Source organism: Scomber scombrus, chromosome 19 (genome assembly GCF_963691925.1).
Source record: "Scomber scombrus chromosome 19, fScoSco1.1, whole genome shotgun sequence".
Classification (NCBI taxonomy): Eukaryota; Metazoa; Chordata; class Actinopteri; order Scombriformes; family Scombridae; genus Scomber; species Scomber scombrus.
In genome coordinates this window covers 7444835-7467367 of record NC_084988.1, presented here as the reverse complement: position 1 = coordinate 7467367, position 22533 = coordinate 7444835, and the positions used below count along the sequence as shown (strand labels likewise).

The following is a 22533-nucleotide window of genomic DNA, read 5'->3' as shown; positions in this document are numbered from 1 at the left end:
TTTTGCAGAATCTGACAGGCCACAGATTTCAGTGTTTAGGTGCGGTCACATGACGTCAATATTTGCTCCGTTTGTCATTTCACTACTGAAACCTGCCCGACAGACAAATTCAAGAATGCGTTTCCTGTTTCGTTGCAATGTCCAGCAGGCTGCAGTGATTTTATAGGTCAGAGTTCACTTTGACCCAGTGGATGTGCGCGTCCAGCCAACAGAAACACTGTTGCACTGTGTTTAGGAAATAGAGACGGTATTATTTTTGTATGTTTCATCACCATTTTGGTCTGGACTGCAATAGTGGGGCAAGCCCTGTGCCTGTCTTTCACTGCATCATTCACTGACTGATGGAGTTACACCATTGGCCACAGAAGCTTGGGACAGCCAAGTGCCCCAGATTGCATTTTGCACGTAGTGTCAGCGATAGGTGGAGAAGGGTCCAGATGCAGCCTGTAGACTAGGTTAATTTCTTAAACCCACCCATCTGACCACAGTGTTGCAATGGCAGAGTGATACTGTCTGTGTTTCCACTCGTTGACTCCACAGGAAGTGAAGACTGCAGAAGCAACTTTTCAAAGTTTATGACTACCTTGGCTGAAAACTTTTATCCAAATATGAGATATTTTTGTGTGTTTATATTTGTGGTGAATGAAACTTGCAAGACTTTTCTTTGTTCGAGCTGATATTCATCTGCTGGCCTTCAGTAAGTTTGTTCCTGAAATTTATTCAGCTGTTTCTCCGCTGTGAAACCGCATGAACGGTAAGAGACGATATTTTTGTTATCTCTGAATTTTTGTCTCGTACCTCTATTCAAGCGGTAATATTCATAACGTAACATTATTGATACTCCTTCCATGCGATAATGGTAATATTAATTTGTTATAAACATGAACAACAAAAAAATGACCATGCTGCTCTTTCTCCTGCATCGTGTGTTGTTAGACAGATAAACCAATTGAGATAAACAAAGCAACACCAGAATGTGTCATATAAGCAGTAGACACGGACTCAGTAAATAAACAATGTATCTGAGTAATATTTGAAATGTGAATTATATAAATGACTTGTTGTCTGAGCTGTCAGAAACTGATCTGGAATATCTCCAGACTGATACTGACACAAGACAGAAGAGATAGTTTGCTTTTCCTTTGTTAGAATACTTGTGTAAACGTAGATTTCACAAAGTTATTGACCTTTAACACTCATAATAGACTATCTCTCATGTTTACACCTTACCCTTAATCTTGTCTGTCTCCTGTGTTTTGATAACAGGCTGCAGGCTCAATAAATGTAGTTTCCTTTAGTTCTGTCTTCCTCTGTCTGAAATTAGTGCAGTTCAGGTCCATTCAGCTGCTGTATTTATGTATTTTATATCTGTGATTATATTTTTTTCTTGGTAAAAGCAGAGGCACAGACAGCAGGATGAAGTAGCTGCAGCTGAGGCTACAGAAACATCTGATACCTGCTCAGTCTTCTCGTCATTACCTCTGACCCCGAGCAGTCACAGCCTTCACTCTGTGTCCAGTGTCTCCTTGAACTTGTCTCATCTTTAATCTTTCAGCACTTCTGTCATACTGACTTCTCTCCTTCCAGCGTCTGTCCAGACTTTTCTGGTCATCCTCCTTCACCTCAGGCCTCCTCTGGTCAGACTGCAGACTCAGCCCTCAGCTCTGACTGGACCACAATCAGTCAGACTTTTTGTTTCCGGTGTCTGTATTTACTTTACATATTTATCACCATGTGCATAAGCCAATCATATTGGTTGTGTTATGTATGATATGATAAAATGTATTAAATGATAAGCCTAATAAATGTCTTGAATCTAGTTATTGTCTGCCTTGATTAATTGTGTAAATATCACATAGTTATCTTTGCACGGACAAAAATGACTATGTTCAGAAAATGCATGTATGACAAAAAGAGAACCTAATAATATGTAATAATGATCATTATTTAATAATATTGATTATCGTCACTCTGGGCCAGCACACTGCTGAAAAAGATTCAGTGTCATCTCAATGACTACTGTTCACAGTATTTCTATCTTCTTCAGAAACTCATTTATGTGTTGCCTAACAAATCAAAGAAGTTTTCTTTAAAACCACACAGAGATATTACCCAATAAATGCCATTATTTGTATTATATACATGATATAGAAGACAAATGCACTTTTTGTAATTATATGGTCGAAATGCTAGAACTTATATTTATTGAGTGTGTACATGTGACAATGTTTTGGGCTGATTTTCAGTTCAGTTCATCTTTTTCTATGTTTTTGCATTTTTCTGTCATGGAAGTAAATAACTTTTTTTTCCTTTTATTTCTAACCCTTGGTCTATATTGTGTTGTTTTCCCATAAAACGTTTCATACATATTTCAGTCATATGTAGTCTTATGACTGACTACATACAGTAGTCTTGTCAGTAAATTATCACACTTCCAGCGTCACTCTCATACACAGTTTACAGTCTGGATCACTCCCATCAATATTTATTTATTACCTGCTTCACAAATGTGACATCCTTTTTTGGAGACAACTGTCGAGAACAGAAATGTCATGTGACCCCACCTTAACACTGAAATCAAACCTGTGATCTCACCATAGGCCACTTGATCATCCCTGGAAAAAAAGCTACGTGGACTTTGAGTCATGATTATTTCATCAAACTCTTATTTCCAAGGTCAACAACAGGGTTTAAGACATTTGAGACGAGCTGGGGACCTTTGATGCATGCCAGCCCTGATCTCTCTCCCCTCATTTCCTGTCAGCTCCCTACTGTCTGCCTATCTCATAAATGCAAACATGCACCCCCCCAAAAAACCTTTCATGACATGTTTTCATAAAAGACCAGGATCAGTTCCTACAAGGATGTTATCTTCAGTAGCTAAAATACTCCTTGCCTGGATAGCGCAGTGATTTTGTGTCAGCATAAAATGTAGTGTAAGTTTTTCACTCAAATGCAGATTAAATTGCAGTTTTGATCTAATGTCTCTACTGAGTGACATTATTTAAAGCCTTTATAGCGACAGTGAGGAAAAGGAACAATAAAACAATTAAGGTTCAAGCTACTAGTTAAAAAAAATAAGACACTATTTTCCTATAAATAATGTGATTTATTTACAGTATTTTTTACGAAGTGAATCTCACTAAATAAAATGATGCATGTGTGATTCCACCTCCTGTAAACTAATTTGTTGTATCTTTTCACATTTAGCAGTTTTTTAGAAATACTTAATTTGATTTGTTGACATTTCTACATGTTTTCAGGTATTATTTTTATGTATGAACACAATTTAACTGCACATTCAGAGTGTCATCTTGTGTTTTGAGTAATTCAAGGTGTTTCAGGTTCTTCTGTAACTAGCTGCTTTTCCAGACATTTAATTATCTTGATGCATTTAACCCCCAACCCTGACAGTCATGTAGCATCTTCTTCCGGTAATCTATCCTCACATTATCGTATGCCACAGTGGTTGAGTTTAAAATAAATAAAAGTACTTAACAAGTCAGCAGACGTGCTTGGTTGCAGGATTCCTTACAGCGCAGAGAGCCCATTTATCTTCGAGGGAATCTCACATATTCAATACTGAAGGAATTTAATAAGGACCCAGCCCTCCACCCCCCACCGCAGCTGTCAGGAACAGCCTTGCAATCTCATTTGCATTCAGACCTGTTGCTGGTGGTCCTATTCAGTCAATATTGAAACTCAAAGCATCTACATTAGGATCATCTTTTTTCCCATCAACCCCAGGGGTACTTGGTTGTGGTGGACACGGGGCTTTGTTCATGGGGGTAGACAGTTTTATTAATCAAAGGGAAATTGCAGCAGGGGAAAGTGGGGGCCGGCCGACGTCTTTGTAACGGTGTCAAGAGGGGGATTGTCTGTGGAAGGTCAGCGCTGCGTCTGCGGAGCTTTCACTTCAGGCTAGTTCAAAGGAACGTGTCATTCAATTTCTATCTGTCTCATTGTCCACTCAGCCAAAGATACTCAAGGACCCACTGCAGCACCCCCACCACCCACCCACCTCCCAATAGTTCAAGTGTTTTAGTGCTGTGCCGCTTTTTGTGTGTCCAGCAGATCTAGTATTGCTCCTTCTGCATCTTTAACCACTCAACTTACTGTATGCACAAGTACAAGAATAACCTGTAAAGATGTGCATGCAATTCTCACACGTCTCAGTTCACTCAGCATTCTTAGTTGATCCCGGTTTATTTATTTTTTGTTCACAGGGTGAGAGCACAATACTGGACATGGACCTGATGACAGAGGAGAAGTCGGCGAAAAGTAGCGCCTCTTGTAAAGTTGGCAAGCCGGGACGAAAGCTCAAGCAGTTTCCAGTGAGTGTTGATTTTTACATGTCAGACATTTTACAGCTTAATCTAATCCATCCATACTTGTGGTTTTCTGTCAGCATATACCGGCCAGATATTGACTTTTTGGGCTATATTTAGTGTCAGTCCTTGAGCAGCTTTATCAACCTTCTTTTTTTTTTTTTAATTAACATTTATAAATATTTAATTTATTAATTTAGTTTGTTCAGTATTGAAACCTCATTTTAAACCTTACTTTACCTTACCTGCAATAATATAGTTTTGTGCACTTGTTGACAGTGGAAATAAGACATACACTAATATATTATCAGTTGTAATTATGATATTTTCAATAAACATAAAATAAGAATGGACACATTTAAAAGGAAAAGTTCCAGTTTTAGAAAACAGGCTTATTCACTTTCTTGCCAAAAGTGATTTATGCCACTGTAAATACTCTGTGTAGCTGGAGCCAGCAGCCGGTTAGCTTAGCACAAAGAAACGTGCAAAAAGCTAGCTTGGCTCTGTCTGAAGGTTAAAAAAATCCACATACAAGCCCCTTTAAAGCTCCCTTATTAATAATTGAGTCCCATCTGTTTAATTTGTACAAAAGCCAACGTGCAGAAACGACACGTTGTAAGTAAGTAAGCTAAGCTAAGCTAACAGGCTGCTGTCTTCAGCTTCATATTTAATGTAAAGTCATAAGAGCAGTAACAATCCTCTCATCTAACTCTTGCCAAAAAAAGATGAATAAGTGAATGAGACTGACAGCAGTGATTACATTGAAAGTGTTAAAGTGTTGTCAATCGAAACAAGGTTATGAGCAGCTTCAATGCGTAAATGTGTTGTTGCTTGTTTCAGCCTTCAGAAACCTGTGAACCTGTACCTGTTTTGAACCACTTTGTACTCATGCATAAACATCACGTAGTCTTTCCGCCATATTTCTCGCAACACTACACCAACACCATTTGCAATCTGTTTGTCATGCCTTTTGTACTATAAAAGGCCCTGATTTAATAATGACTCTTGGGCCAACATGTATCTGGTTTGGGTTTTTTAGTTTTTCCCTGAGATGTTATCATTTGCATAAGCCTCTGTTTAAAATCATGTTAATTAATTTTATCAGTGTGATTCAACAAACCAAAAAATGGATTACAAAAATGTTTACAGATAATATATGGGATATGCTGGAGGGCATATTTAAAGAAGCTGAGTAGTAGTACCAATAACAGATAAAAATGGGCACCTCAGTAAGGGTTTTCACAGCTGCAGGGGATCACCACATGTGCCAGACATGTCCGTCACAAAGGTGTTTCCATGTTGTTGTTGTTTTCTTAATGAGACAGTCACTCAAGCATGCATTTGCCTGTTAAAATTTTGTCAAAAGACCTTCATGATAATTGTTGTGACTACTGAAGTCCTTTTTGTGCTAATTTTTAGTTGTAAGGTTAAAAAAACAGGTAAAGCTGGTATAATAGCTGCTAGTGGTGATATAACACCAGCTTTGAGCCTTTAGTGTTTGTGTTAATTGTCCACAAAAGCACACAAATGCCACTGATGAGGTCACATTAAGTTTTCATAGAAACAGTTAAATGACTGCTAGAAAAAAGACAACAAAGAATTTCAGTATTTAATCATTGACTTCAGTTCACAGGGTTTTATGTTTTAAACATTAACTTCTGTTCCTGCTTTTAACTATAATGAGTCCAGACTGTTATATTAGGGGCCTTTAGCTTGTTAGTGTAGGAGGTTCAAAAAATGCTAAGCTGGGGTTTCAGAAATTCATATGTACTAAATTAATCATAAGCCTAAAACCTATGAGAGATTAATTTAAACAAATTGTTGCTTTTATATTTTTTTGTTTAATATGAATATTTAACATTTAAATGAATGAGATATAATGGGTTAAGAGCTTTTGAGGTGCTGGTAGGTGGATTTTGTTACCTTTTGACAGAGCCAGGTTAGCTGTTTCACCCTATTTTCACTCTTTATGCTAAGCTGAGCTAAGTGGCTGCTGGCTGTAGCTCCTTGTGCAGACACAAGAGTGGTATTAATCTTCTCATTTATATCTTAGCAAGAAAGCAATTAAGCATATGCTTCACAGTATGTCACAATATTATTTTTTTAAAAGATATCTGAAGGCAGTGGTAGTGCTTATTTGAAGTCATTCCACTGAGTAAAATCAATTAGGGTCACATCCAATGATTATTCTCATTATTAATTAATCTGTAGGTTATTTTAATGATCTAATAATTGTTTGGCCTCTAATATAACAGAGAATACTGAATAATGCTCGTCACACTTCTCTAAAGCCCTAAGGGGATTTTTTTTCTTTTTTTTCCAACCAACTGTCAAAAATCGGAATATATTAACAATTTATAATAACTTAATATCATATTAGACGAAGAAAAGCAGGAAATCCTCAAAAGCAGAAACTGAAACAAGGCAATGTCTAGCACTTTAAAAATTACTTAAATGATGACTGGATTCTCAAAATAGTAGTTGTCTACTGATCTACTGAATGATTAATCGTATAACTTTATTATCATATAGTGTACTAGCCTGCTAGCTGTCTCACAAATATACACATTTACCCACAGATATATATCAATATACACATACCTACAGATATATTCTATACATATAAATGTGTATTTTTAAGAAAACAAAGCATTAATGAACTTAACTGTAATAAATAGTCTATCCATCTTCTTATGTAGCACTACATGCTGGAGGTGTGCAGGTTGTCATGCTGCAGCAGTAAATTGGATCAGGTTGTCAGTGTTCTGTTCGACCTCTGTCTGCTTGTCTAAGCCACCTGATTTCTTCGACTGTGACCTTTGACCTCTGACAGGGGCCGCATGTAGTTCACTGGGTCACTAATCTGTTGTGTAATTCTTTTAGCAACAGTTGTGTGTGCTGCCTGTGTGTGTGTGTGTGTGTGTGTGTGTGTGTTCATGTGTGTATGTGAGCATGTTGCCTGAGTTTGTTCATGTGTTTTTCTGTGTGTGTCTGTTTGCTTTCGTGTGTGTGTTTGCCTGAACTCTCACACACTCCGCAGCCTCTTTTTCTAGTTTTGAATTGAGTCAGGATATTAATAATGACTGAGCTGCGGGTTTGTTGTTTTCATTCATCATGTCAAACACATTTAGCAGAGCGCCGCTCTTTGTATGAGAGGAACTGTTCACCGTTTACAGTTAATTTGTTCTCAGTTACTACAATGATGAAGTCATTTAGAGTTTGCGGCCTGTCAGGAATTCTTAAAAACCAAGTTTGGCTTGATGTAGCTTTGTTTTATGATACTTTATGACTTTCACTGATTTTTTTTTTTCGAAGGCACTCTGTTTCACATAATTTGCATTGCATTCATTACACAGACGTCACATGTTATAGGTCTCTGGGTCACAATAAAGCAAGTTTTACATGGTGTTTGCCTATTACCTTTCGGCTTCTAGTTATAGGGTCGTCTTTTTGCTAAATAGTATCTGCTGAAAGACAAATGCCTCCTACGGTCGCTTGCCTGAATTACAAAGTGCTCTACCTACATTTGCAGGAGATGAAAGCTTCAGCACTGCTGTCATAAGTGTTGACAGTCTGATCTCACAAGACGTGCTCCAATTTCTGCTCCCAGTGACCCAGTAATGGGATTGTCTGAGAAAGTGTGCTTTTATGGCTATTTTTAGGCGGGAGCAGAGACACTATCGAGACACACAGCACGTGTCACGTTTATTCAAACATTTAGAGTTGAAAGGAATTTTTTTCTAGGTCTTTCAAGACTGTCTGTGCTTCTTTTTAGGCGAGGCGAGGTGTAAGAGCCGCATGTCTGCAGCTCTAAGTTAAACTGCAGGTTTATATGTAGGTCAGCTCTCTCTTACTAGAGTAACTCCTCTGCATAGAATGAAATAGTTTAACTGGGCGTTTCATACTGGACGGAGCGAAAAGCGTCTTCGTTGTCAAACAGCCAACATTCTTTTGACATATTTCCGTGCTGCTGTAATGAAGAATGCTTGACTACAGGAAGCTCAGTAGTGTACCTGATGAACTGTAATGTTACCCCCCCCCCCCCCCCCCCCCCCCCCCAACCCCCCTCTGCCTTCTCTCCCCTCACTCGCAACTTAATGGCTGTACAGCAGATTTACTGGCACAGCTTTGAAGTTTACAACTCTAGTTTAACAGAGCTGAATGGGAAATGCCATAATTCACTGACTAATTAGTGTAGAAGTTGAGCTCCATGTTTGATTCTGTCCAGATAAGGTTGAAGAGGCTTAAGGGATGAAATTAAGCTTATCTAATATGAAATGGATGAATGCTTTAATTCACATTTTCTTTCAAATAGCCGATTTAGCCAACAGAGGCTGAAAAGTGCTTATAGTCGCTCAGATGGTGCCAACTGTCTTATTTTTACTCACTTAGATGACCTTTTTTCAAGTGCACTGGCTGATTTGTTGTAAATCCTGAATGTTTTGTTTACTGCACAGCTGGCTACAGTATATCCAGTAATATGTCATAACTGCTGACAGGCACAACACTGTTGTACACCTTCAAATATCAAACTGGAACATAGTGCTACTGTAATCACTAAAGCTGAAAGATTGTCAGGATGTTAACATTTCAACCTCCTCTTCTCTTCCCTGCAGGTCGAGAGCTGTGGCTCTTTCAAAGATGGTGTGGGTGTGGGCAACAACAGCTACACTGGGGTGGGAAGGCCGTCCATGGCACAGGTCCACAATGGAGACATGGGCGGGCACAGAGACAGGACGTCTGACGCCTGCTTCCCCAAACAGGAGAAGAAGGAAGTGGAGAACGGGATCCCGAGAGACCCTTCCTCTTGCCGGGCAGAGGACAGCTCCCAGGGTCAGAGCCTGAGCCCTTCCCAGGAGAACGGATTCCTGCCAAGCCAGGACGAGCAGGACTCAGAGAAACACAAGGACGACAGCCGGACGACACCGCGTAAGAAACGAGGGAGGCGGAAACTGGAGCGCCCAACCAAATGTGAGTTTTGGCTTCTGCTTGTTCAGCTTTGCTATCTTTTGATCTGCTCTCCGTGGATCCAGCAGGGAAAGACATGTGCATGTGACTAGTACAAGATGTTGAGTAATGAACTGTAAATGGATGTCAGAGTGAATGGGTCCGTGCAGCTCGACTCGGCACTGACACTGCCAGGATTAGAAACAAGGAGGCTAAGACTGTTGCAGTCATGATACAGGGCTGCTATAAATAAATCAGACATAATTACGGTTATACTGCCAATAATCAACTTATAAATATTATATTGAATGTTATGTATGCAATATTTCACTTCATCTGAATGTCTCGGTGTGGGTTACCAAACTCTTTCAATATGTTCAACCAGCTGATGTTTGAATGTGCAGCATGCCCCATGTGACCAAGATGGAAGAAGTTAGGATGCAGAAGGAGGCAGCTCCAGTATGAAAGAACTAGAAAGCAGACCAAATTTGAAATGAAGGCGCCACTTGGGCATTTTTCATTTTTTGTTGAGCAAATGATTATTTAAGACAGTAATTGGTTGGATTATTAATGTCCTCAATATATAACATATATAACAGTTACATTTTTTTTTTAAAGAAGTAACCTTACTTGTTGTGGTTTTCTAAAAATTCTAAAATAACATAAAATTAAAATTATTTGACATTTTTATCATGCAAACATTTTCAAACTGAATTTGGGCACACAGCACTGAATCAGCACCAGCCACAATGCGTCACTCAGCGCAGAGAGATGATATACATCAGAGAGGGCATTGTTGGGCTAGAGTTGTGCTGACAGATAGTTTTAAGTCCAAGATGGTGATTAAACATATCACTTAGCCGCCCACCCCCTCTCCTGCTTTTTAGCCCTATCTATCTATCTCTCTCTCTCTCAGCCACGTGCCACACTCGCCCCTCTCTCGGCCGTAGCGACATCAGCTATGACCTTGATGAGGAGTGCAGTAAATAAAGCCAGGGGAGGAGCGACTCGTCTCCTGGCAACGAGCCTCTGTTGGGAGCTGGCAGGTCTCTGTTGTGGCCACCTCCCCGTCAGGGGGCCCTGCCAGGTGGATGGCGTAGTGCCCAGAACTCTTTACAAACTAAGTCTGCACTCTCTATCCACCTGATCTGTACTTCTAGGATCTGTTACTTTACTTGAAAGCAAGAATCAGGATCTCTGTTTGCTTGTGGTTTGAATGGATCAAAATGGGCTTTCCGAACCAGAAACACAATCCTGCTCTCAAATCTTAATTCGGGTCCGACGCTGCTCATCTTTAGTATGTTGAAGGTATGAATATTCTGGCCACAGCAACAAACATCTGGATTCAACATGTTTACCTTGAACATAATAAATACATTTTAAAAAAATCTAAAAAAGACACTCAAAAAGAAGTGATGTATTTCACATTTTCAACAGAATTAAAAAAACATTAGACTGTTACGAATGAGCAGAAAGAGAAACTAGGTGTTCAGCATAAACAGTTAGCCACAAAGTCAAAGACTTTCACATGCAGGGTCCGCAGCTCCACCTGCCACAGATGTTGGTGACACATTTTATTCTTTGAAGGCTGCAGGCAGGTATCAGCAGCCATGTTTCAGTGTGTGATCATGATGCAGGCTGGATAGTTTGTTGTTTGCAGGCTTGTGCAACAATTGGTATTTTGAAGAAATGCTTGATGTATGTGAAACACTGAAACAACATTAATATGGTTTCTTGCAGTCTAGACATTAAAAAGTATTTGTAGGAATGAGTCAGTAAAAGGCACTCAGATTGCAGGTTAGTACAAGAGATTGTGAGTGCCGGCGGGCGGCCGTGGCGCAAAGACCAACAGGAGTGGACATGTGCAATCTTAAAAAAGACTTTTAATTGAGATTGTATCAATAGAAAGATTAGATTTACCTTAACAACTAATCCAAGTCACACAAACATAGACATGCAGGAAGATATTTATCCCATAGTTAAAGTTTGAATAGAGGGAGTGCTGGTATATTCATCTCAGAGAGGAGAGACCTTGGTGGGAGGCAGTGTGGTGGATCGATAGCCAGCTAAACAGGGTTTCTGTTATCCATCTGGAGGGCACAGGAAGGATTTGAGCTCCGGCTGGAGTGGAACTGAGCTCCAGCAATACGAGAGCTGGAACCCACTCAAACTGGCAAGGTATACTCTCTGTGGGCAACATTAGCCAGCTCCCCTCCCAAACCCAGTGACCTTGGCAGTCTGCACCGCCTCACCGATTTGTTATATAGTCACTTATTCTCGATGAGGAAGAGGAGACCAGGAAAGAGAGGGATGGAAAAAAAGAGCAAGGGGGAGGGAGAGACAGGGGGCTCAGCTACACATGGAACCAACTTGAAGAGGCTGCTAAGAGAGCGGACTATTGTTTGGACAGGTCTGTAGGGTACTTCACTGACAAGCCAGTGTTGGCTGTGCAGAAAACATGCTATCAAAAGTTGTCCTTAGCCTCTCAGCCCTCAAGTGTTATGATAGTGTTTAGGCTCGGACTCAGCAGATAGCCATGTTTACTCAGGCTGTGCCATCATGCTAATTTAGGGCACAGCTGCCCTGAATGATGTGTGTACACTCCACTGGTGTCATAGCACTGAGCCTGCACACTTTTAGATACAATTGCTTACATTCAAATTAAACATTGTGAAAATACCAAAGGTGTTGGTCTTCTTGGCTTCTGTGATGAAACGGATTTTGGCCTCCTTATCTGTTTTTCTGCTGCAGCTGAGGGTGAAAAACCTTTCATGAATCATGAATCCTGACTGCCTTCCTAGTGTTTCAGTTGGGTGGTATCCATGCTCCCTGGCTAACCCCTCTCTGCTCTACTGAACACAGGAAAACAATGCTGAATGAGTAACATGCCCATGTTGTTGTGGACCTTCAGATTTAAAAATCATGGCCAGGTTAATGGGAAATCCCAACTGTAGCTTTTATTATGTTTAAGACATTTTTATTAGACTGCGGTTTCAGCGCGCATTTCTGTGCTATTTTTGATCATCGTTTACCCTGCTGCTGCACTTCTCACTTTTGGTTTTGCAACTTCCTCTGTATGTATGGGCATTCTCTTTCCTGTGCACAATATTTATCTTGATAAGGAAGGGGCTGATAGTATTCAAGAGTTTTGAAGGCTTACGATCCATCAGTGGCATTTAGTATTTAGATCCTTTACTTAATTAAAAGTAACAGTTCCTCAATTTAAAAAAAAAGATCAACTACAACTAAAAGCCTTGTTTGAAAAAATGTTGCTTGAAGGTGACATATCATAAACATTTCCAGGTCTACATTGGTATTCTGAGGCTCTACTGGAATATTTTTACATGATTTATGTACAAAAGTTCAACATCTAGAGGCTGAACAAACAGTAGAAGTAGAATTTCACTTATTTTTCTCTTTCTTTATTAAAAATGTTAACTTTTTGAATGCATCTGTACATGTTAAGGCCTGAAACTGATCTGTAATATGCAAGTGGGCAACATGGGCAAATTTAGCAACAAAGGCTACGTAGTAGGCGGTGTTTGTAGGCATGCGTGAACAATTTAAGTCAGTTTGATGGGAAAGTAGAGGTCACTTTACAAATGGTCCTGGCTTTTGACTGTGCCCTTAAGTACAGAAGTAGAAGCTACAGAATACACTGATGGTATTACGAGAGCCGCTAGTGCTACTCACTATTAAAGTCCTAACAATAAGTTGATGATTATAATTGTTTATTGTTTTATTGTTTAAGTCACTGATTAAGCAAAAATGCCCAAAAATGTACTGGTCCCAGCTTCTAAAATGTAAATCTTCCATAACTATAAGATGAATCATTTTGGGTTATGGACTGGTGGGACAAGACAAGCAATCAGAGAACATCACCCTGGAATTTTCATCATTTTCTAACATTTTATAGATTGATCTGTTGATTAATTAATTGAGAAAATAATCCAGATGAATCAGTATTGAAAAGATTGCAGCTCATTATGTGCCACTGTCCAGTGAACACTGGTAATGTAGATCATGTGATATGATAGAAAGCTCCAGAACAGCTACTAAATGGACCTTGTGGTGAAATTGTTTAGCTGTTGCGCTGTTTCGGAGGCCAAGAAAGTACTTAAGTGCATTAAGTATGTGTACCAAAAAATGTACTTAAATAGGGTTTTTGTATAAATATATTACTTTTCACTACTGTAATACGCATAATTATTGTCGGCTCTAGCGCCATTTTCTGTTCAAAATGCAGACAAATACTAGCCTCTGTGTATTGCTGCAGTCCACTTCTACATAACTCAACTGCAGCAAGAAGAGACTCATGTTTTGATCCTGTAGATTCTGTGGAGATTGGCAGGGAGATTATATATGGCCCCAGAGTCACAGAAGTGAAGCAGTATATTGTTGCCTTTACGGCTCAGTGTCAGCGGCGTGGGAGGGGCCATGCTAATAGCAACCAGCTGTGTCTCTCATGAAGGGGGGATATAAGGTCAGAAGTGTGACATTTGCCAAAGTAAACCTGGCCCCTCTCCACACTCATCATAACTTGGGCAGCCACTCCAAACCCTCTGGGTTGCATCAAACCTTCATATGGCACCTAAATGCACAAAATTCCCCGAACCCAGACGAATTTGCACTATGAACACGCTTAAGGACTTTCCTGAGCCAGTATCGGAGCAGTTTATCAATTTGACTTTTATTTGATCAAAGGCATTGTTAATGGGATGATGTGAAGGGCGATCTTAACAATTTGGGTTAATAAATGTGTCATATGGTTTATTGATGAATGAGAGGCCACTCAAGTTTAACACAGATACGAGGAAAACCGATGTGGCCAATTTCCACTCTCCTATGAATGATTCAGGCCATCCATTGTGTCGCTGTCTTCTCTCTAGATGTGGAGCACAAGGAGGAGGACGGCGGTGATGCAGTCAAGACCGAGGTAAGATTTCTGCTCTGTTGTGTCTTTGTTCTCTGGGCTGATGTAACTCTTGAGGTGTCTTTCACACTTGCCAGGGCTTTAGCTTCCTTTTGGGGGTGAATTACCGACCTGTCACCAACCGTGAATCCCCTGCTTGCCAGCATGACGGATAGCCAAGGTGCTGGGTTGCACGAAGGCAGAAGCACTTTTCTTGCCTTGCAAACTGACAGAAATACTAACTATAACAAGAGTCCTCACCTGATCATACGGATATTTTATCAAAGTGTCAACTCATTCAGAAATGTCCTCCTTTTTGTTTTATTACATACTTTTGATTGTAGGACAGCTTGTATGCTTTATGAGGGGAGATTTAGGTGTTGTTGTGCATGATTTTAACTGGGCAGGAATAGTCTGACATTTTGTATACACTTTCTTGCCAATAGTTACAAGAGAAGATTGATACCAATCTGAAATCTGTTCATTCAGTACGAAGCTGGAGCCAGCAGCCAATCAGATTAGTTTAGCATAAAGATTGGCAGCAAAGGAAAACAGCTAGTCTGGCTCTGTCCAAAGTTAGTAATATGTAACATAACTCCTTGTAACACAACTTGTTTTTACTCATTTTTGTTTGGCTTAAACAAAGCTATAACATGTTCATTAATGAGTTTTAGAGGGGCTGGTAGGTGGATTTTGTTACCTTTGGACAGAACCAGGCTAGCTGTTTCTCTTCTGCTACCAGTCTGTATGCTAAGTTAAGCTAAATGCTGCTGGCTTCAGCTTCACGTTGAAGGGACACATATGAAAGTGGTTGTCATCTAACTCTGCACGAAAATGAAAAAGAACGTTTTTCCTCCTTCACAAAAGTATGGCGAAAGCTTGCACTGCATGTATACCGTATGTTCACCATTGCTAGACTAGAGGCTCTGCATAGTTGCATATCATCAAGGTCCAGAAAAATTGAGTAGTTCTCTTGCCTTTGGACTTGTGAAAGAAATGGTACCTAATGGTCTATAGATTTGAAATATCAAATACACTTGGGAGCTTCTTGTATCAGTTGGTGCAGGTGACCTTGAGACTGTTGCCAGGGAGTTGTGATTAGAGACTGTGGCATCAATTATTGCTGCAAGCAATGACAAGTTGATAGCACCATAGCACAGCAAACCAACATGTGAGTAATCATTGTTTTAGAAATTAGACAACCCCATTGTTTCAACAGAAAATTACTCACTTGTTAACTAGAGTCTGTCTCACAGGCTTTAGGACAGATTGGACGCACAGATTTGCTTCCCTGCGAGAGAGAGAATCAAAAACAAGTAGCTAACTTTTTTTTTGTAACATCTTAAACAGGCAGGTCGAGGGAGGCTGCGAAGGGGAGTTGGTTGGGAGATCGGCCTTCGTCAGAGGCCCATGCCCAGAGTAACCTTCCAGGCTGGTGACCCTTATTACATTAACAAGCGGACCAGAGAGGAGTGGCTGGCCAAGTGGAAGATGGAGGTGAGTACCCCAACTCTGTCCCAGCCACCGTCTCAGGGGGACGATAGACAGCAGGGTGAGCAACAGGCATGGACTACAGCTGCCAGGGTTCAGGTTAGGGCTTGTCGTGTGTTCATCGCCAAGTGTATTTGATGGGTCATTTGATATCTCATGAAGGTACCATTTATTTCAGTGGATTTCCAGGGCTATTTGCTCGGTCGACTCCTACATTTCCTGGCTTTGTTCGGTCTACTGTATTAGTAGAGGAGGAATCACATGCAGCTGCAGTGATAACATCAGTTTGATGCCTTGACATGATTTATGCTTCCGGGTTTGTAAATGCTGCTGTAATTTTAGATTGGCATCTTTCTGACTGCTTTTGATGTCTTGAAGTCTTGAATCAATCAATCAATCATGTTCATTTGTCACATGTAATCAAATAAGTCACAATAACAATTACAGTGAAATGTAATCCTGCCAGTTCCTTCAAGTTGTGCATAGTAAGTAGTATAGTATAGTAGTCTTAGGAAGTGACCTCATTTAGGATCCTAGTTGTCTGAGGCTAGAAGCTCTCCTTGACCCCCTAAGCACTGTCCTCGTGTACACGGTACCTTCTTAGCAGAGACACAATCCTTAAATGATTCTCCTAGTCCTTATTCTTGCAGTGCCTGGTGTAAATATCATTTATGCAGGGTGGAGCACCACGTATTGTATGTTCAACCGAACTAACCACTCTTTGCAAGGCCTTGTGGTCTGTGCTGTTTCCATACCAGGCAATGATGTTCCCCGTCACGATGCTCTGGGTGGTGCAGGAGTAGAAATTCCTCAGTATTTTAGGGGATACCCAGAATTTCCTCAAGCATATCAAGTGAAATAGTCTTTGCCTTGCTTTTCACCACTGAGTAAGTATGCAGCGCCCAGGTCAGGCCCTTGGTGATGTGGACACCAAGGTACTTGAAGCTGTCCACTATCTCCGTTGAGGACCTGTTGATATTAAGGGTGATGTAGTTCCTTCCCTGCTTCTTCCCAAAGTCCACTATCAGCTTCTTAGTGTCGCTGGTGTTCAGGAGCAGGTAGTTCTCCTGAGAGCAGTGGTTCAGGTCTTCCACTTCCTTCAAGTGAGCCTTTTTGTCATTACCTGTGATCAGGCTCAGCACAACTGTGTAATCAGCAAACTTGATGATGGTGTTGGGAGTCTTAAGTGGCTACACAGTTGTGTGTGTACAGGTATTAACAGCAGGGGGCTCAAAACGCAGCTCTGGGGTACTCCGGTGTTAAGAATTGGCGTAGAAGAATTGGGTCCATCTACCGTCACAACCTGGGGTCTACCCGTCAGGAAGTCAAGGATCCATATGAATAGTGAGTTGTTTAAATGCAGGTCCTTGAGCTTTTTGATGAGCCTTAAGGGAACTTTGGCGTGTGCTGAGTATTGAGGAACAGATGTAATTCTTGACCAGTCGTTCAAAGCACTGCATCACTACAGAGTTGAGTGTCACTGTGCGGTAGTCATTTAGGCAGACTGGTCTTGTTTTCTTGGGCAATGGTGGATTTCTTGAAGCATTTTGGTGTGACAGACTGAGCATGGGACAGGTTGAATATTATAATCAAGACCGATGGTAGTTGGCCAGGATATTATTTGAGGAACTGCCCACTGATAATCTGTTCCTGCTGTATTCTTTGTGTTCACACGCTTTAAAGCCCCCCCGACATCATGCTCAGAAAAGTTGATAGGTGTGAAATGTGTACCCACACATCCATTAACTTCTGCTTCAGCTGTTTTTGCTTGCTGGCTGCCAATGGCCTCAAAGCAAGCATAAAAGTTGTTTAGTTCTCTTGTTAGAGATGCATCAGCACTTGACAAGGAGGGGGGTGGGCTGATAATCTGTCATAGTGCTTAAACCTTGTCACATACTTTTGGGATTGCCCTCCAAGAATTTTAGTTCCACTTTCTTCTCGTTGTCCCTTTTTGCCTGCTTTACTGGACTACTTATATTGTACGATGTTGCTTTATAATTGTCCATGTTTCCAGACTGCCGCCCTAAGTTGTAGGCTGCGGTACATGTGTTTATGGCATCCCAGATGGCCCTGGTAATCCATGGTTTCTGGTTGTAGAATGATTTAACCGTAATTTTGGGTACAGTTGCTTCTGTTATTTCACAAATTAAACCCACTTACAGACTAGACAGTAAATCTATTGATGTCATCTGCGATGTTGACGGAAGTGTCCTGAAACGAGCGAGTCGTGTAGGCCAGCCTCTGGTTGGCCTGACCATTTCTGACCTCTTGTGTCACTGGGGGCATGTGGCCTAGTTTTTTCAGCAAGATGGGTGCATGGTAGCTCTTCCCGAATGCGGGTAGCGATTCAGCTTTGTAACCATTTCTAAATGGTGTGTAGCAGCGATCCAGAATGTTTATTCTCCTTGTGGTACAGTCAGCATTTTGATGGACGTCAGGCATAACCTTCTTAAGGTTAGCCTGATTGAAGTCTTCAGCAACAATGAAAGCAGCATCAGGATCGCCAGTCTGTGAGCAGTTCAAGTCTTTGCAAAGATCTGACAGGGCAGCCTCTGTACTCACCTGTGGTGGGATCTAGACTGCTGTGATAATTGATTGATGTAAATTCCCTTGGTAGAAAGTGTGGTCTGCACTTGATTGACAGTAACTCCAGATCAAGTGAGCAGGAATGGAATAGCATGTTTATTTGCATAAAGCACACCTCCTCTGTTCTGTCAGATCGGTATCCAGAAAATACTGGTTGGTTGAATGGCTCTGTGCAGTAAGTTTCGGTGAAACAAAGGACATCACAGTTCCTGATTTTGTGACGGAAATAGATGCAGGCACGGAGGTTGTCCAGCTTTGGCAAATGCCTGTACATTAGCTAGCAGGATGCTTGGCAAAGGAGAACGGGAACGCAGGCAGTGTTTAATCCTTCCATGTTTAGCTTGGTGTTTTCTCCAATGTTGAGATGGAGGAAAGATAGTTCACCCAAATCCCCCCAAAACATTTTTTCCCTCTTACCCTTAATGGTGGTGAGCCAGATAATTGCAACATTTTGAAAAACTCAACATCTCTTTCCAGAGACAACCTCTGTGTTAATTTATATAAGCCACAGACCTTGCTATCAACCAACTTCACTGGAACTGTTTTTTTAATGGAAAATAGTTCAAATGAAATAGTTCACATAAGTGTAGAGCATGGTAATAAACAACTGAATGTTTTTTCTTGACCTTGTAAACAGAGGTTAACATAACAATCTCAACTCAAAGTTAATTGCTTAGCTGCTTTGGAGCTTTCAATTGATCATTTTTTGGGGCTCAAATACTCTTATCTGTTAAGACAGATCTTGTGATATAATCGAAAACTCCAGAACAGCTACTAAGTGGACATTGTGGTGAGATTGTTTTGTCAAATGCCGATTCAAGATTCAAGAAAACACTTTAACTTTCAACTTTTAAATCAACACTGAACTAGAAGTTCATGAATGTGCTCTGGAAAATTACGTTTTGAACAATGCCATAACAACTGCACAAACTCCATCTTCAGAGAAAGATCAGGTGACTTGATTAAAAACTCCTGAAAAACTACTAAATATGGATCTTGTGGTGAGTGTGCTTTATCAGTAATAAAAATAGTATTTTTTACTCCATTCAGAATGATCACACAGCTCTCCTTTTCTGCAAATGTGGCAATTTTTCCAAGCTCTCATTTCCTTTTGGAACATTTCTAAAAAGCTCCCAATGCAGCAAGATGTTAATCCTTATAAATATAAGTTCCTCACATTGCTCATTACTTAGTCATGTTAAATATGACTCTTTGTAGTAATGTGATGTAGTGCAACTTCATCTGTTACATAATGAGGAGTCTCCGTAGTATCAACATGGGGTCCTCCATTTCTTCTGTCTCCCCGCCCTCCTCTGCTCTCCTCTGGAGAGGGCTCAGGGAGTGGCCATAAAAATGTCTCGAGGGAGGAAATATTGCCAAATTAACAGGACATACCAGGGTCCCATAAGTGAAATGTAAAATACGAGTAAAGTAGGGAGTTCACATTTTCCAAACAGAGGTGGATTTTCTTTAACAAGTGGCTCTACAAGGCTTAGATTTAAGGGGATTTGCAAGATGCAAATTGTGGCTGTGCCTGTTTTTTCCCTTTATATCATCTGGTGTATAGTAAGCTTTGATCTAATTTGCACAAAGACTGATTTGTTTTGGCATCAAAGCATTTTTCCTGAGCAGTAATATGATGCATAGCCTCTTTAGTTTTGGTTCTGTTCTTGCCACAGAGCATTTTGTTGTTGCATGCTCCTGCAGCAGGGAGGACATGGTGGCTGAAAGGGTTACTGCTGTCTTGCACTTTCTCCAGGAATGGGCTTTCTCTTTTTTTCATGTGCCTTGTGTTACAGTGGACTTCTCCGTCTCTCCCTCTCTGTTTCCCTCCCCCATTCTTCCCCTGACCCCTCCCCCAGCTATGGAAATGAACTCTGTGCTATGGATATGAGGGTGAAGATGAGGTTTGCAGCAAATTTCCAGCCCTGCTTGCAAGACAGCCTCTTGGCTCACTGCCAACATTTTGCAAGTCCTCTCTAGCCAACCAGAATTCCTGTCGGCAATCACCTGACCCTGAATTCCCAGACAAAGAAATGTTCATGCTTTCTTTTTTTAAGCGATCTCTTCTACCCCGAGAGTGGGGGTGAAAAAAACTCAAGCCCCACACTGGATTATGAGGGTTGCGCGCTGGCGTGTATGGGTATGTGCACTGCATTGTTTGTTTGATAACACGGGGGGATACTGTGCATGTCTGATTAGCCTGCTTACAGCGAGGGGAATATGCTGACTTCAGGTATTTCCACGAGAGTTGTTGTGGACCATCTGCTCTGCACGGCTTAAAGGGAAACCGTCTCTTTAAAAAGGAAGAGAGAGCAGGCATTAGCCGTGTTTGGGAAAAAGTTGCTTCTTTGAAAAAAGTTTTTCCCGTGGGGTGAATATGTACTGAAACTATTTCCTGTTTCATAGCAGCGGCTAGAAATGTCAGAGTAGCATTTTTTTTAGGTCAAATATATTTACCTAGAAATGTTGCTGTGTTTTCAGAGCCACTGTGATTTCACCTCACAGAAAACTGAACTGGGAAAAAGGTTTAACTGTTGCGTAGGCCTCAAAGCCCTTTCCTTTGTATCATCATGCACTTTGCTCTGTTTGATGTTGGATGTAGATTTACTATAAGAACAGTAATTTGATTACTTGTTTTTTAAGGGCTTTTGAGTAAATCGAGCAGACTCCTCAGGGAGCTTTTTTAACAACTCCACTTGTGGATTCATGGGGAATTCTGTTTATGTATTCATGGCCGTGTCTGTAATATTCCTAATTATCTCTTAAAAGGACGCAATACAATGAGAACCAGATGGCCTCTTTTGGTGTGACCCCCCTAAGGCCACTCATGAAATACACAGCCTTTGTATGGATCCGTGCTAAAACCAGGCTAATCAATGCATTAGCCACATCGCTGAACAACAGAACCTGCCACTTGTGCATTTTTAGACAGTATCTCCACTTTAAAAGAAGCCTTTTCAAGTTATAGGATCAGTTTTTTGCAGGGTTTTTGATCTGAGCACCTTGAGTTAACTACACCTGTCGTAACTTAGGGGAAGTTTTTATTATTTGTATGCAGTCCTGCTCAGCAGATGAGCTTTAGGTCTTTGCACTGAAGACATATCTCACTGTATAATCCATCAAACAATTACACAAAACAGTTCCCGCTGCGTCTCTCCTGCCTGTTGCGCATGAGAGACTACTGCATTCAAAGGTCAAACTCTTTTGTGTTGCTTCAAAGGCTGGCTGTCACGTTGTGTGAGGAAGTAATGTTCAGTGACAGTTTATTTCATCTAACTTTTACCTTTGCTCAGAGTTTGCAGAATGCATGTTTGCTTTGATTGGAGACACATTTCCAGCTACATTATCATCTGTTTTTCTAATATCTCGTTTGTTTAAATCTGTTTGTGCCACAAGAAAACTTTAATTTTATTCACGTTTGCAAGGTCAGTGTTTCATCTCAACTGCTGCACTTTTGACTCTTTGACTCTTTGACTCTTTGATTGTTGTTCCCTGTGAAGTTAACAACCTTATAGACTGTTGTTGTCTTATAAATAACTGAAGCTACGCAATAAATGTGACCTTTTTGTTAACAAGTATAGCCCAGATTGGACACTATGGTATTATCTGCACACCCCAGAGACCAATATCTTTCTCTTTTTTTCTGCTTCCCAGTGCACTCTGTCACCCTTTGAGCCCTCAGGGTATCATGCTGTACAGACCCCTAAGTCAGATTATCCCTTATTGTGCACCCAACATGTCTCTACACTCTGCCAGAGGCCTAAAGGGCTTCTGTTTTCACCTTTCTTCTATCCATAGCAAAACCTACTATTACTATAAGTACAGGAACTTAGGGTTTTCCATTATATTCATAGTTAACATTGTTTTCTACATGGGGAAATGTGTATATGCTTTCACTGTGAGCTTGTTTAAACACAGTTTGCTCCCCTGTGTTTATATACCTACAGTTTGTCTGCTGTCATTTTTGCTATTTGTCTTCAGCGCGGTGTGACAGCGGATATAAGTGGTGGTATTTCTGAGCTGTCAGTGACGGGCAGGCGTGCGTAAATGATAAAGACCGCATTGTGTCTCTGCTACCTCCTTTCCTATTTTCCCCTTTAGACTCAGAGGGCCTGTCTTGCTGGTGGAGCTGCACACACTGTGAGGCCCCCAAAAGGGGGCATTTACAACTGGGAAAAAGTCCAGAGACAAATATCTGGTTCTTATAGCCACTGTACTTTCTCTCCTCCCCCCACTGGCATTTTCAGCGTCACTTTCTCATTGGCT

At 40.8% G+C, this 22533-nt stretch overlaps 1 protein-coding gene across 8 annotated transcripts in view; it reads left to right on the top strand.

The window, feature by feature from the left end:
• The window catches only part of LOC134001064 (DNA (cytosine-5)-methyltransferase 3A-like), a 48920-nt gene that overhangs the window by 4612 nt on the left and 21775 nt on the right, over window positions 1-22533 (top strand). For 4 of the 8 annotated variants that reach the window (XM_062440605.1, XM_062440604.1, XM_062440608.1 and 1 more), the window contains exons 3-6: window positions 4227-4334; window positions 8945-9299; window positions 14165-14211; window positions 15538-15684. In XM_062440605.1, coding sequence (XP_062296589.1) covers window positions 4227-4334; window positions 8945-9299; window positions 14165-14211; window positions 15538-15684 — 657 coding nt within the window. Of the gene's footprint in view, window positions 1-4226; window positions 4335-8944; window positions 9300-14164; window positions 14212-15537; window positions 15685-20268; window positions 20408-22533 lie in introns of those variants that run through there. The other 4 variants (XM_062440606.1, XM_062440610.1, XM_062440609.1 and 1 more) reach the window with 2 other exon arrangements.